Source organism: Schistocerca piceifrons, chromosome 2 (assembly GCF_021461385.2).
Source record: "Schistocerca piceifrons isolate TAMUIC-IGC-003096 chromosome 2, iqSchPice1.1, whole genome shotgun sequence".
Taxonomy (NCBI): Eukaryota; Metazoa; Arthropoda; class Insecta; order Orthoptera; family Acrididae; genus Schistocerca; species Schistocerca piceifrons.
The window spans coordinates 693,411,778-693,426,523 of NC_060139.1; the positions used below are offsets into that span (position 1 = coordinate 693,411,778).

The 14,746-nt window shown below is 39.7% G+C and overlaps 1 protein-coding gene across 2 annotated transcripts in view; it reads right to left on the reverse strand.

Moving 5' to 3' along the window:
* Positions 1 to 1,108: 1,108 nt before the first annotated feature.
* The window catches only part of LOC124777737 (ATP-dependent RNA helicase DHX33), a 133,600-nt gene continuing 119,962 nt past the window's right edge, over positions 1,109 to 14,746 (reverse strand). For both annotated transcript variants that reach the window (XM_047253237.1, XM_047253238.1), the window contains 3 exons: positions 14,418 to 14,589; positions 4,159 to 4,359; positions 1,109 to 1,718 (listed from right to left, as the gene is read on the reverse strand). In XM_047253237.1, the coding sequence (XP_047109193.1) occupies positions 1,518 to 1,718; positions 4,159 to 4,359; positions 14,418 to 14,589 (574 nt within the window). In that variant the 3' untranslated portion in view covers positions 1,109 to 1,517. The remainder of the gene's footprint in view (positions 1,719 to 4,158; positions 4,360 to 14,417; positions 14,590 to 14,746) is intronic.

Here is a 14,746-nt window from a genome sequence, read left to right on the forward strand (position 1 = left end):
TTAGATCGGTAACTGCTGCTACAATGGCAGATTATCAAGATTTAAGTGAGTCTGAATGTGGTGTTATAGTGGGCACATGAACAATGGGAAACAGCATCTCCGAGGTAGTGATGAAGTGGGGATTTTTCCGTATGACCATCTCACAAGTGTACTGTGAATATCAGGAATTTGGTAAAACATCAAACCTCTGACATTGTTGTGGCCGGAAAAAAAGATCTTGCAAGAACGGGACCAATGACGACTGAAGAGAATCGTTCAACGAGACAGAAGTGCAACCCTCCCGCAAATTATTGTAGATTTCAATGATGGGCCATCACCATTCAACGAAACATCATTGATATGGGCTTTTGGAGCTGAAGACCCACTCATATACCCTTGATGACTGCACAACACAAAGCTTTACGCCTCACTAGCACCCTTCATCACTGACATTGAACTGTTGGTGACTAGAAACTTGTTGCCTAGTCGGAGGAGTCTCGTTTCAAATTGTATCGAGCGGATGGACATGTACGGGTATGAAGACAGGCTCATGAATCCATGGACCCTGTACATCACCAGGGGCTCTTCAAGCTGGTGGAGGCTCTGTAATGGTGTGAGGTGTGTGCAGTTGAGAGTGATAAGGGACTCCAGATATGTCTAGATACTACACGATGTTAGGCAGGTGTACCAGTTTCTTTGGCTCTTCATTGTATAAGCGCATGATTTTTATGTTTCTCTGAGTTACTCCTTTGTACATCACTTCACTTTGGTCTCTTCACTAGCTCTGTTCCCGTATCACTGTGTGCAACATGTGAGTACCAGGGCACACTCTTTGGTGTTGTATTATAATTATAATTATTATTATTTTCACTTATTGTCATTCCATTTGTGTCTGTCCTTCTTTGCTTATCTTACCTTCTCCACTCAATATCATTTATCATGACTGGGCCACTGTAGGACGATGTAGTTGTGTCTGTTAAAGGGAAAAGGCAAGCTGAGATACTATGTCCTAGTTCTTGCCCTCATGTCCATTTACTACTTAAAATCTCTACTATATCATAAGTGGCTATCTTCATTGTGTTTGTATTGCCTACACACAGAGAAATGGTGCATATTGTCATAAGCATGGTTCTATAATAAAGACAACACATTTTTATTCAAGTAGTTGTTTGTACAATTTATTTTTAAAAATAGAGATAGAGAAGAAGTTACATTAAAAAAATATAATTGTTCAATAAAATAAATATATTTCAGAAACTTATATAAATTCAGTATAAAATAGAAAGAATATAACTGTACTTTATGCTGATTTTTGGTGACAATTATGAAACCAGTTTTGTCAGTTAGTAAGCCCTCCATAAAAAAATGTGGATACAAAACCACACATTATGCATTATAGCATGTCATCTACCTGTTTTCCATTACAAGAGATCATCCAGCCTCTTAAACTGGCAATTGTTACTTGCTGAATGCACACGAAGACTTTCCTACATCATTTGTACATTCGTGTCTTTCACATACACATTCTGCTACAACTGCTATGAAACAGATGAAAATGAAAGTTTATGGTTACGAATATAATTAGGAACAATCTCTAATAACCACTCTGGTTCTATTGTTGAAATCTGTCTCAGATAGCAGCGTCCTGTTTGCACTACTTCAGTGAACAACACAAATGGAGGATACGATCCAAACAATACTGATGATGGGTGTATTGTGACAGCTTGCCTTGTGTCCACCTATAAAAGAATCAATTATTAAAAATATATTTCTCAAAAATGTGTACGAAAACTAATAAAAATTCAGAACTGAAACAAATGAACACACACACACACACACACACACACACACACACACAGACGAAGTGCTAATGCTGTTTCTCCCTTCGTAATCTTCATAGTTTACAGTTATAAAAAATCTGATCACAATATCACATGTCACCAAGAATGAAATGTAAAATCAGAAATCTGTGCCCATAACTGGGAACTGGTGAGATAAATAAATTTAAAAAATGGAGAGTACCTTGCTTGGAATAATTTTGAAGATAATCTTTGTAAATTTTTATTTTTTTCCACCTTATTAGTGCACTAGGTCCCACATTTTTTTACAACAGAGGGTTTATGCATTTTGACTTTTTTCTTAACAATTCCTTAACATGTTATTTCATTTCCACAACATATTTTTCAGCAGCAAGCAAAAAATAAAGTAATGTACAGTGTCAACTGAGTGAAATTATACACTAATCATATCAAGTAAATGGCCTGGATTAATGCAAGTGAGAAACACACAATGAAATTGATACAATTAAAAGTACTTTTTCATGTTCATGCACAGGGATTAAATATCTACTATACAGACTGATGAACATACAGATAGCGTAACATTAGAAAAAAAGTAATGAAGTAGGTAACATACATACATGTGCTATTACCACCTTAAGAGTCACTGAGTTGTTATTGTAGTCTGGGATATACAGGGGATTGTTCAATTCACGAAGTATGAGGTTCATTCAAATGAAACCTGATCAGTGTGTCTACCGTTGCCTTACACGTATGGTGGCACCATGTAACTGTGGATATGGTGGTGCCATCTATTTGTAGAGAGACTGATGTGTGTGCACTGTTGGATGTTGCATAGTACCACTGTGGTTTCACGCTGAAGAGAAGGTGGTCACACAAGTTGTAGTCCACTACCAAACATGTAGGCGAGTAAGCAGGAACAACAAAGAGTGATTCGATTTTTGGCAGTGGAGGGAGCTGGAGGCATGAAATGTATTGACAGATGAAGGCTATGTGCAATGAGTACAGTCTGAGTCGTTCAAGGGTTATGGAATGGCACAAACGATTCCTTGAAGAGCACGAGTCACTGGACAGGCTCATCATGTCATCACACCGGAAATGGTTGCAGAAGTGAATGCTTTAGACTTGGACAACGGCATAATCACTGTGGACGAGATCCATCAGTTACTGGGTATTAGAGTTGGAACCGTCCACACCATAATGTATCAACACTTTAAGTTTGGAAATATCTGTGCGAAGTGTGTTCCCCACCAACTGACCACTGAACAGTGCAATACTCGAATGGTGCTGTCTTTGAGTCATCTGCAACGTTATCATGAGGAGGAATACGGCTTTCTGTCGCATACTGTCGCAGGTGATGAAACATGGTGTCACCATTTTCAACTGGAAAGTGAGCTTCAGAGCAAGCAGTGGAAATGTGGGACTTCACCACCTCCAAAGAAATCAAGGCCATGCACACCAGATCTGGTAAGGTCATGATGTCCTCCTTTTTTGACCACAAGGGCTCACTGCTTGTGGAGTTCCTGGAACGGGGAACCACCATCAATGCCCAGTGTTATCAAGCCACTTTACAGAATCTTAGACGAGCCATCAAGTCGAAATGCTGAGGTATGTTGTCCAATGGCATTATCCTCCTGCATGATAAAGCCGACCCACACACGGCCAGTGCGGTGAAGGCGACATTGCAGCAGTTTCGATGGGAAATGCTGGAACATCCACCGTACAGTCCTGACCTTTCACCATGTGACTTTCATGTGTTTGTACCTCTAAAACAAGCTATTTGTGGACATCGATTCGCAACAGACAATGAAGTGTGTGACTGGGTCCAGTCCTGGATCTGAGAAGTATAGAATCGACTGGCTAGTGTTGGAATGGGATAAATGTGCCAACAGTTTTGGCGACTATTTATGAGTATGTGTATGGTGTATAACTACATTTTTGAGTTAGTAAAATCCTTGCCGCTACTTTACACTATTGACCAGGTTTCATTTGAATGCCCCTTATACAATACACTGTCACTTTTCACCCACACTGAATGAGCTTTAAAAATGAGAGTAAAGTAACGTAGATGTATAACCTATAGAACCAAGAACCACTAGGCGCATAATCGTTGGATTATATTTGACCAAATAAGCTGTTAATGTATTAAACAGCTGGGATAAGTTCTATAAGGAAAGAGTAAAAGAATGTGAATGAAATGTAATTAGCATGTGTTGCCAATATTGGTAGTACCATTTGCAACATGTCCACTAATTTACTGTCAGTAATTGTAAATGACATTTGTCTGATAGAGGTCATTGAAGTGAAGCTTTTAAACATTAAGCTTATTCTGAAGGTATAACATACTGAATTACAGAATTTTAGAAAGTGAAATACTTACAGTGATGTATTGTCTTTCTCTTTGAAGTTCAGCTACATTCATGAACAATCCCGTAACAAGGCATTTTCTTATCTTGTCAATATCTTGTCCACAAGATGACAGAGGAACTTTGCATCGTTTACAAAGCTCCAGAAGTTGTGTGTACACATCACTTGCATACTGAAGATTTCGCACATTGAGAAAATTTTCATGGCACCATTGCTAAGAAAAGAAATTGAAAGTAATGATTCTTTTCTGACATCATAATATTACTGGAACTGTGAGTAAAAATAGTCCAATTTAAAGCTATCATATAATGAAACAAGACAGAAAAAAATACTCCTGCTAAAACTGTCACTGCTGATGGAGAAACTGTACCAATAATTCAACATCTCAACTGTTCTCAACCACTACGTAGCAATTTCAGCAGTTTTATCCATTTTATCTTTTTTGGAGAAACCATCCAATGTGATAACAGTAAAACTGATGAGGTGGGTAATCACAAACATGATTCATATATGGTGAACTACATAGAAGCAATTTGGGCTGTAGTACAAGAAGTGAGTGTCAACTAAGGTGCCAAGTCTTAAGGTATTATACGCACTGCATCAGAAATATTATGAATTAATATTTGAAAGAAAATAATGAGATTTCAACACTATAGTATAATATTAGTTATCAGTCCATATTTCATATAAATTTCTTGTAGCACTGTAATGATATGTCCAACACTAAGGTTGTTAGATCTTTACCTCCTCATTTAATCAACAGTTTACACTGAGAAAGTTTATTTTTTCCTAACTGTGTTATGTACAACTCTTTACCAATACAATATCTGCCCATAACTGTTATTAAAATATAGTAAATATAGGAAGCCCAGAAGCCACTGATGTAAGAATATGAGAAATGAACTGGTTTGATAATCGGATTTATGGGCAAGAAACAAGAACAGCGCAAGAAAGGGCAAAGCATGAACTAAAGGGATTCAATGACGGTCAACAAAAAGAATAAGTGCTCCAAAAAAGGAATGTTCAGCCAAAATTGCAATTTGTGGGCAAAACCTGATGACTTAGGAGGAAAAGTCAAAGTTCTTGAAGATAAAACACAGAAGTTTCCTGATACCACAGTTGATACACGAGACCTATCAGCACATGTGGCATCCTGCCACCTTCAGTGGTGGGTCTTCAAATTGGCCACTGTGGCAAGGAAGGGAGCAAGCAAAGGTAAAAATAGGGGGAGGGCAGACAGGGCCATGCCTCTATGGAATTGAAGACAATATACAAAGGTGAACAACAATGGGAAAGAAAAAAAATTGAAGTGCAGGAACAGGATCTAGGGAAGAATTGGAACTAGAAGATATTTCGGAGCAACAAGAGCCACCAGAGGATGCTGAATCCATGGAGGAAATGCCAGAAGCACTACCAGAAGGAGAAGCAGAAGTAATTCTGGAACAAGAGCTTCAGTATGAGGGCTAGACTGAAGAATAGGTCTAAGCCGAAGCAGAAGAAGCAGCCTGAACAGAAGTACTGGGAGAAGGGCAGCAGAAGCAAAAGAAGAAATCCTGCCAGAGACACATGAAGAAGATAAACTTGAGAACAGAGGAGGACTCTGACATCTTGGACGGGTGAGGTTGAAGGCCCGGCAAAGTGTATGGAACTCGACAAAGCCTGCTAGGTGGAGCTGCTACTTGTGCAACTATGCACATCATCGTGTTTTTCTGCTTTGTTAAATCTTGGTTATTCTATTTGATTAACTTGGGAACTTGTTTGGTTCTCAAGCTGGCTTCACTTGTCCAGTTTTCACTGTTGTATTCTGACTGCAGTTGACAATCTGCTAGTCACAACTCAACGCTGGTTGCCAGCCTGAGTGAGTTCTTTCCATTGTTCACAATCTTTGTCAGATTATGGTCACAATACTGGCAACTTGTGGAACACCAACAGCAACAACTGCTTCAGCAGCAGCAACTGTAAGAGCAATTTCAACAACAGCAGCAGCAAATTGAGATGCTCCCTCAGGCACTTCAGCTTTTGAAGGATCTACAGCAGAAACAGGGCTCCCCCCCACACAAGCAGTTGTCAGTTCCCAGGTGGAGAGATGGCCTCTGTGGCCGAGCGGTTCTACGCCCTTCAGTCCGGAACCACACTGCTGCTACGGTCGCAGGTTCGAATCCTGCCTTGGGAATGGATGTGTGTGATGTCCTTAGGTTAGTAAGGTTTAAGTAGTTTTAAGTCTAGTGGACTGATGACCTCAGATGTTAAGTCCCACAGTGCTTAGAGCCATTTGAACCATTTTAGCGCAGGTGGAGAAATGGCTGAAACAGTACATCACTGACTTTTAGGTCTTTGATGACGCTCTCTTATGGTCACTCCTCCTTTCTTATTGAAGAAATTGACTCCCCTTTCAAATTCAATCACACTCACATTCAAGAAGATGTGCTCACTGCTTTCGAATTATTACTTGCAACAATTCCATGTGGTTGCCTCACGATGCGAATTTCATCAAAATCACAAGCAATCTGGTCAGTTATATTGCAACCAGGAGAACTGATCTAGGAGGACTGATTCCTAGATGCGATTTCACTCGTGCAAAGCCAGCATGCAAAACCTCGTATGCAGGCTCTAATTGGAGACATAGTGGCCCACCTTGCTTTTGATCCAGAAGCGCACACATCAGCCCTTGAGCTGGATAAATACTTCATTGGACAATATTTTGACAATCATGCACTTTCAAAAAAATTGCATGCAGCAAATAAGCACTTCATCGTTTGATCACAGGTGGCAGCAGTCCAGAAACCACAAAATCCTCATAAAGCACTTACACAATGGTGTCGCCATAATTCATCACATGTGTTGATGACCTCTGAACAAGTGTTCACATCCTGCTGGTGTGGGCAATGGGTTTCTTCCGTCATGCATAGACTGCTTCATAGCTCAGACACATGCAGAGTATTTGTATTGCCGGATGCACTGCACCTGTTGTGACAACTCTGAACTGTCTGTCATAAACTGTCAGGACAGTCGAAACCAGTTTCCTGCGGCTGTGAAGGAATGGTGCATTAACTTCAGGCAACTGTTTCCTTGGGCAATCCTTTTGCCACCAAGCTGTTTATCATCCTCGCAATTGCAAACAGAGGACTTTTTCCAGGTGGACATGGGGGCTTTGTTTATTTGGCTAAACTTCCAAACGTATGCTCATCTAGATTTACCCGCATTAGCGCTGCCCTCTATATGTTTGTAGTTTTGGTGATACTTGAGTTTACCTCCAGGGTCAATTCCATCTCTGCAGTCTACAAGAAGGTCATAAGACTGATAATGCTGTTTGTCATCGACAAGTTACTTGGCTGTCAAAATTTTCAGTCAGGGTGCCTTCTCATTACTTGGATTCTCCATCAGTGACAAGGTTAGTTTGTCTCTGATATAGTTCCCTTCCAGGAACTTGACGACCTTTGTGCCACTTTCTCACTTCTTTTCGAACCTGGCCTGGGGTGCACCACAGGTTTCCAGGGTTATATCTCCTTGGGTCCAGATGTGGTGCCTGTTTTTGCCATGCACAATCCATTCCTGTCTCGTGACAGATAGCTGTTAAGCAGGTACTCAAAAGACTTCATGATGTTGGGATGATTGGACCAGTTACAACACGCACTGGCACCACTCCTGATATTGGTAAAGAAACCAAATGGCTATCTCTGCGAAGGCTGCCCAGACACATGTCGCAATTTACCCTATCGCATATTTGGAACAGCTAACCATTTCCATTTCCAGTTGCACTAACTATCTCGATGACTCAATGTTAAGATTTTAGGTGTTGGGAATATCTAAAAAAGCTGTGCACCTTATTTGCTACATTATGTGATCCGAGGCTAAAGTGCTGCTTATGTAAATGCTAGTTTTTCCTGGAGTCAAGAGCAGTAGCTTGGGCACTTGCACAACAAAGATGGGGTCCAGCCCAGTGATTGCAATATCACCACTATCAAATCTCTACCCACTCCCAAAAGTTACAGGTGGCACAGGCTTTTTTTGGGGTAAATGAATTATTATAATTATTATTATTCTAAGTTCCTTCCACAAGTAACTCATATAATCCATCCACTAAACCAGTTGAGAAAGGTAGATGTTTAGTACGAGTGGATGGCTGTATGGGACTGCACTTCCATGCAGATGAACCATAAGCTGCATTTGGCACCCCGCCTTCCTTCCTTTTCCCCATTGCACCCACTGGTTTTGGCCATGGATACTTCTCCATATAGCATTGGTACAGTGCTGGCACATAGGAATGATGATGACATGAAGCAACCAATTGCCTATGCATCAAAGATACTGACCCCTGCTTGAAGGATATACTCGCAGATAGAGAAATGGATTTAGGGATTGTATATGCAGTTAAGAAGTTCCATGTCAACCTGTTTGGGACTAAGATCACTTTAATTACTGATCACAAACTGCTGGTACCACTGTTCAGATTCTGCTCCAGTATTCTGAAATGCAAAGTGCAATGGTTCCAGCATTGGGCACTTTTCCTCAGCTTCTGTATTTATACCATTAAATATAAGCCCACAGCACATCATGCAAATGCAGAAAATCTACCTCACCTATCTGCAGGACCAGACGCGGCCTTTCACCAGCAGGAAATTTCCTGTTTCCACATAGACATGGAATGGCGACAAACCTGGCATAGGTTTTCCTTTACAGCTCCTCGTTTTGTTCCAAGACAGCTCCAGGACCTCCAGTTTTACAGTTCCTCCATTGTGGCCACTGGGGAACGTCACAAATGAAAGGCGCAGCGAAGTGACACGCTTACTGGCCAGAGTTAAACTAGGATGTGGAAGCCATAATACGCAGCTGTTCCACTTGCGCCCAGCACTATCAGGCTGCACCACCCCAATCTTTCACCCGACTGCCCTGCCTTCCTCCACTGTCCCTGGAACTGCATTCATTCGGACTTTACGGAAACCTTTCCAGGTCCTATGTGGTTTGTTAGCTTATACTCTTAACTACCCATTTGTGGTCAACATGACGTCCACCACAACAGATGCCACAATTAATGTGCCCCTCCAGTTCCTCACCACTGAAGGGCTTCCCTGAACCATCATGTCAGACAATGGGCACACCAATTCATTCCAACAATGCACTTGATAATGAAGGCGGCAAGCCAATTTCATAGGATTTGTCAAACTACTAACGTTTTCAACAACATAAAAATGTTTGAAATTCTCAGGAAAGTAGGTATAAGCTATAGGGAAAATGGGTAATCTATATTACTAATAAATCTGTAAAACTGATGTGTCTGTCTGCCTCCGAATGTGCTAATCTACAAATACGAGACATATTTTCATGTGGTTTTTGTAGCAACTTGAGCATAGTTTGGGGCACTGAAAAAGATTTAATCACCAAAATCAGACCATGGAAAGAAAAAGTTTCATTAAAACTTTCTAGTCTATCTGTCTGAACATGTTAATCTCCAAAACTACTGGACAGATTTTTATGGGTTTTCACTAGTAGCTTCAGTGGAGCTAGGGGGTAAAGTACAGCCTATATTTCTTCAAAATCAGACTGCAGGGGAGGGGGGGGGGGGAGGAGGAGGAGATATTCATACACTTCATAAAAATGTATGTATGTACACTATGTGACACCTGGCTGAAAATGAGTTACAAGTTCGTGGCGCCCTCCATTGGTAATGTTTGAATTCAATATGGTGTTGGCCCATCCTTAGCTTTCATGATAGCTTCCACTCTCGCAGGCATACGTTCGATCAAGTGCTGGAAGGTTTTTAGGGGAATGGCAGCCCATACTTCACAGAGTGCTGCACTGAGGAGAGGTATTGGTGTCGGTCAGTGAGGCCTGGTATGAAGTCGGCATTCCAAAACATCCCAAAGGTGTTCTATAGGATTCAGGTCAGGACTCTGTGCAGGCCATTCCATTACAGGGATGTTATTGTCGTGTAACCACTCTGCCACAGGCCGTGTATTATGAACAGGTGCTCGATCGTGTTGAAAGATGCAATTGCCATCCCCAAATTGCTCTTCAACAGTGGGAAGCAAGAAGGTGCTTAAAACATGAATGTAGGCCTGTGCTGCGATAGTGACATGCAAAACAACAAGGGGTGCAAGTCCTCTCCATACAAAACATGACCACACCATAACACCACCGCCTCCGAATTTTACTGTTGGCACTACACATGCTAACAGATGATGTTCACCGGGCATTCGCCACACCCACACCCTGCCATTGGATCGCCACATTGTGTACTGTGAGTTGTCATTCCACACAACATTTTTCCACTGTTCATTCGTCCAATGTTTACGTTCCTTACACCAAGCGAGGTGTCATTGGCATTTACCGGTGTGATGTGTGGCTCATGAGCAGCTGCTTGACCATGAAATCCAAGTTTTCTCACCTCCTGCCTAACTGTCATAGTACTTGCACTGGATCCTGATGCAGCTTGGAATATGTATGTGATGGTCTGGATAGACGTCTGCACATTACACATTACGACTCTCTTCAATTGTTGGCAGTCTCTGTCAGTCAACAGACGAGGTCGACCTGTATGCTTTTGTGCTGTATGTGTCTCTTCATGTTTCCACTTCATTATCACATCGGAAACAGTGGACCTAAGGATGTTAAGGAGTGTGGAAACCTCTTACATGGACGTATGACCCAAGTGACACCCAATCACCTGACCATGTTCAAAGTCTGTGAGTTCCGTGGAGTGCCCCATTCTGCTCTCTCACAATGTCTAATGACTACTGAGATCACTGATATGGAGTACCTGGCAGTAGGTGGTAGCACAATGCACCTACTATGAAAAAAATGTATGTTTTTGGGGGTGTCCAGATAGTTTTGATCACATAGTGTATGTTTCACATCTCCAAACCACTGGACTGATTTCAACCAAGCTTGGTACATTTATCACTTACCGTCTGGGAAGGATCACTGTTGTGGTAAGAACCACTAACTTATGAAAGGGGTGGGAGGGAAAAAGAAGTGTAGGCTATGATGAGTGAATACCCACATTTTATTCTTTCAGTATTTGTGAATGAGAGCATTAAGTTACTTGCAACCAACTTTACACATCATTTCAAACCTTAAAGAAACATTTTATGGCTGACCCCACATAATGATGAAAGGAAAAAAGTGTATTGCTTACTACATTTTCACTGTTCATTTTTGTATCAGGCAAGACATTTCTATTTATTACTTCTTTGCTGTCAACCGTGTCCACGACACATGGTTCAGGATATATGATGTCATAAACATTGAGAGGCATGATACACTGCCTCATGATGCATGACATTTAAATAAATTTATTATTCCTGCTGAAGTGATTGCGATGAAATTTGGTAACGAGGTAGCTTGAACCCTGAGGAAGAACATAGGCTACTTCAGAAAGTGTGCAGTACAATATAGTTATTGATTTGAAGAATATTGCATGAATTAAGGAAAACTATTTACTCTCTGAAATTTCTGTTTACTCCTTAACCTAAGATCTTTATCATATTTGTGAAAATGCTTTTTTTAGTCGATATGGGCTACGTGATACAATTAAAAGTAACAAATGCAATGCTTATACAAACTTCTATGTGTTTATTCCATACTTCCACACTGTTTCTTTCATAATGTAGATGTTGTGTAATGTGTAGCTACAATGTGCACTATCCGCTGTTTGAGAACAAACTTTACTCAACAATTCCAAACCTTTATGAAATTTTTTCTCATTGAAAATCTCAACAAAATGATGGAAGGAAAAAAGTTTACTGGTCACTACACTTTTGCTTGTTTGGCCAAAAAAAACTATCACATCATGCATGATACCATGACATTTATATTTATTGCTGCTTTTGTACTAACTCCACTTGAAATACATTTAGCAGGCAGTATCAACATATGCTCCTCAATGTACCAACCAAATTAAATAATTGTGTGACACGTAGTTCAGGGGTTTTGAACGAAGGAGGAGATGGACACAGAAAGGAAAGAGGAGGTGGACAAAGGGAGGAGAACATTAAAACTAACAGAACTGAAATAAATATATACTTGGGCAATTCTGGGTACTCAACATGTATACAATATAAACATGAACAAAGATTGAGCTATATGAAATGAAGACCACATGAGAAGTGCTTGGATTAAAGAGGGCATAATGCAAGGAGGCAGTCTTCATCCCCTAATGTTCATCCTTTACAATGAAGAAGCAATGACAGAAATAAAAGTCTTTTGAATGGAATGAACATACTAATGAGCATAAAATATAGACTCGAAGTAAACAAAGAAAGGCTAAAATAATGAGTAGTACATGAAATTATGAATAACCTGCATAAGCAGAAACTTGTCAGTACGAAGAAGACTAGAAAGGAGATTATCATCAAAACTGGGAACCACACAATAAATGAAATTAAGAAATTCTTCTACCCTGTACGTATAACATAAGATGGATGACAAGGATGACATAAAAAGCAGACCAGCACTCATAACTAACATATATCATAATATTATCAAACCAAAGACTTAATCTGATAAAGAAATTTCTGAGAATGTTCATCTGAAGCTCAGCACAGTATGAAAGTGAATCATAGATGGTGTTGGGTGTAACTACTATGAAGACTGAAACCTTTCACGTACCATAAATGAGCCACTGGTACTAATATGACATTTTGCACATTTGTTTGATGGTGTCATATTTATAAAAAAAATCATAATAATAAAAGCAGAGTAATAGCCAGGCACATTACTAAAATTGAGGTATTAGCTAAGGTTTTGAATGATGCCTTCCTGGAGAGGAAAAACCACACACACGTTTTGCCTGGGCACTGTGGCATGGCTGGACATAGTTAATCAGTGCTAGGACAACATGTGTTTTCTTTGTCTGTAACTGTGGAGAGACAGCTGAATCATATGGTAGGTAGCTAGATTGACTCCTTTTGTTGCTTTTAACCTACAGGTAACAATGGCTGAATAGTTACATAAAGCATGGCTCCTTCAACAAAGTTATGATTTAAAATTATTGTCTCATTAATGTTAGCTTGTTCCTGTACAACCGGAAATCAATTAAAGTCACACTGCATACTTGGCTGCCAACAGCCTATGTAAAGTTTGAAAACTGTTACTCCTCGGAGCTCGAGACAGCAGGCCTTTTTATATGTTTACGGTCATATTGGTGTGTTTAAAAAGATATATGCTGTAACTGTCACAAAAGACCCTGTTGATGACTGTTTTAACTGAGCTTCACATCATTTGCAACTTGAAAGAGGATTTTAGTAACTCTGAAGTAAAAGCCAAAAAAATACATTATTATTATTATGAAATATCATCATTTATTTGTGTGAGAAAGTAGTTGTTTTGGAAAAAAACAAGTAAGGCAGAAAATGAGAAATAATCCCACCCTTTGGAGATACAGAGTGTGATTATACGATGGCGAGGTCATTGCCTTCCCCACGCTCTCCTTGACTCATATGTTACAGTCAATAATTCTGATTCATAGCAAAAAGACAATTAATACTTGCAAAAAAGATTTTAGGCAATAACATACTTCCCATTGTGTGTAAACTGGTATTTTTGTGTCACAATAATAATTGTCCTACCTAAAAAACTAAGACATTTGCATCATGGTTTGTAAAATTTCAGGTGAATGAGCCAGTCACTCACCCAAATGAACTAGCATGTAAGTTGCATGCTACATGCTAGATCTATTCCTTCAAAATTCTAGTCACCATTTACTTTATTTACAAAATAATGAAAACAAAAGCAGATTTCAGTGTATCAGAACTTGTGGAAAGCTTTTAATGCCATTGGCTCCCTGGCTTTTCTTGGCTGAGCAAATGGACATCACAAACATTGGTGATGTTTCCCTCTCACATAGATTTTGTTTCTGACACTGCTCAATTTCACAGAACTCTGGTTTATATCTCTATTATAATTAAATTAGAGAAATGACTAAGTCTACTCCCTTTCCATTAGAATTTGGAATAAAAGAGGATCCAGTCTCTGCTAAATTATGTAAGTTTAATCCTTTACAATACAACAACAATAGCTGCAGACTTTCAGCTGTTTCAACCACAGCTTACAGTATACTTTTGATATTTTCCATTTCACTTTGCCACTGTAGTTATTGTGGACAGACAAAGCATACATCTATTCACAAATGAAATAGTGAAAGACCTGCATAAACCATTTTTTGGATAAGAAGCACTGAGGCACCACAAAAAATGACAAATGTTTACCTTAAACAAATTAGTTATAAGATTGGACACTGTGGTATAGATTATGTGAAGTGACAAAAACATTTACCTTTTTCTGTGAAATTTTTGAAAATGTTCTGAAGACATTCAACAAAGTTATATGATCTCCAGCAGAAGAAACAAATTTCTGCCTTGCTGACAAGGCCTCCTCACGTTTGTTTGGTGGTGTCACAAAAACTGATTCGCTTGACAGAAGAGCTACTATACTGATCACTTCTTCCCTGGTGAACAAATGGTAAATTTATTAATAAGATGTTATATGTTTGCATGGCAGCTATCACATAACAACTTCAAGTGAAAATCTATGACATTAAGAAACACATTGATATTACAATGTACAGCAATGAGCCAAAACATTATGACCACTGCTTAACTGGA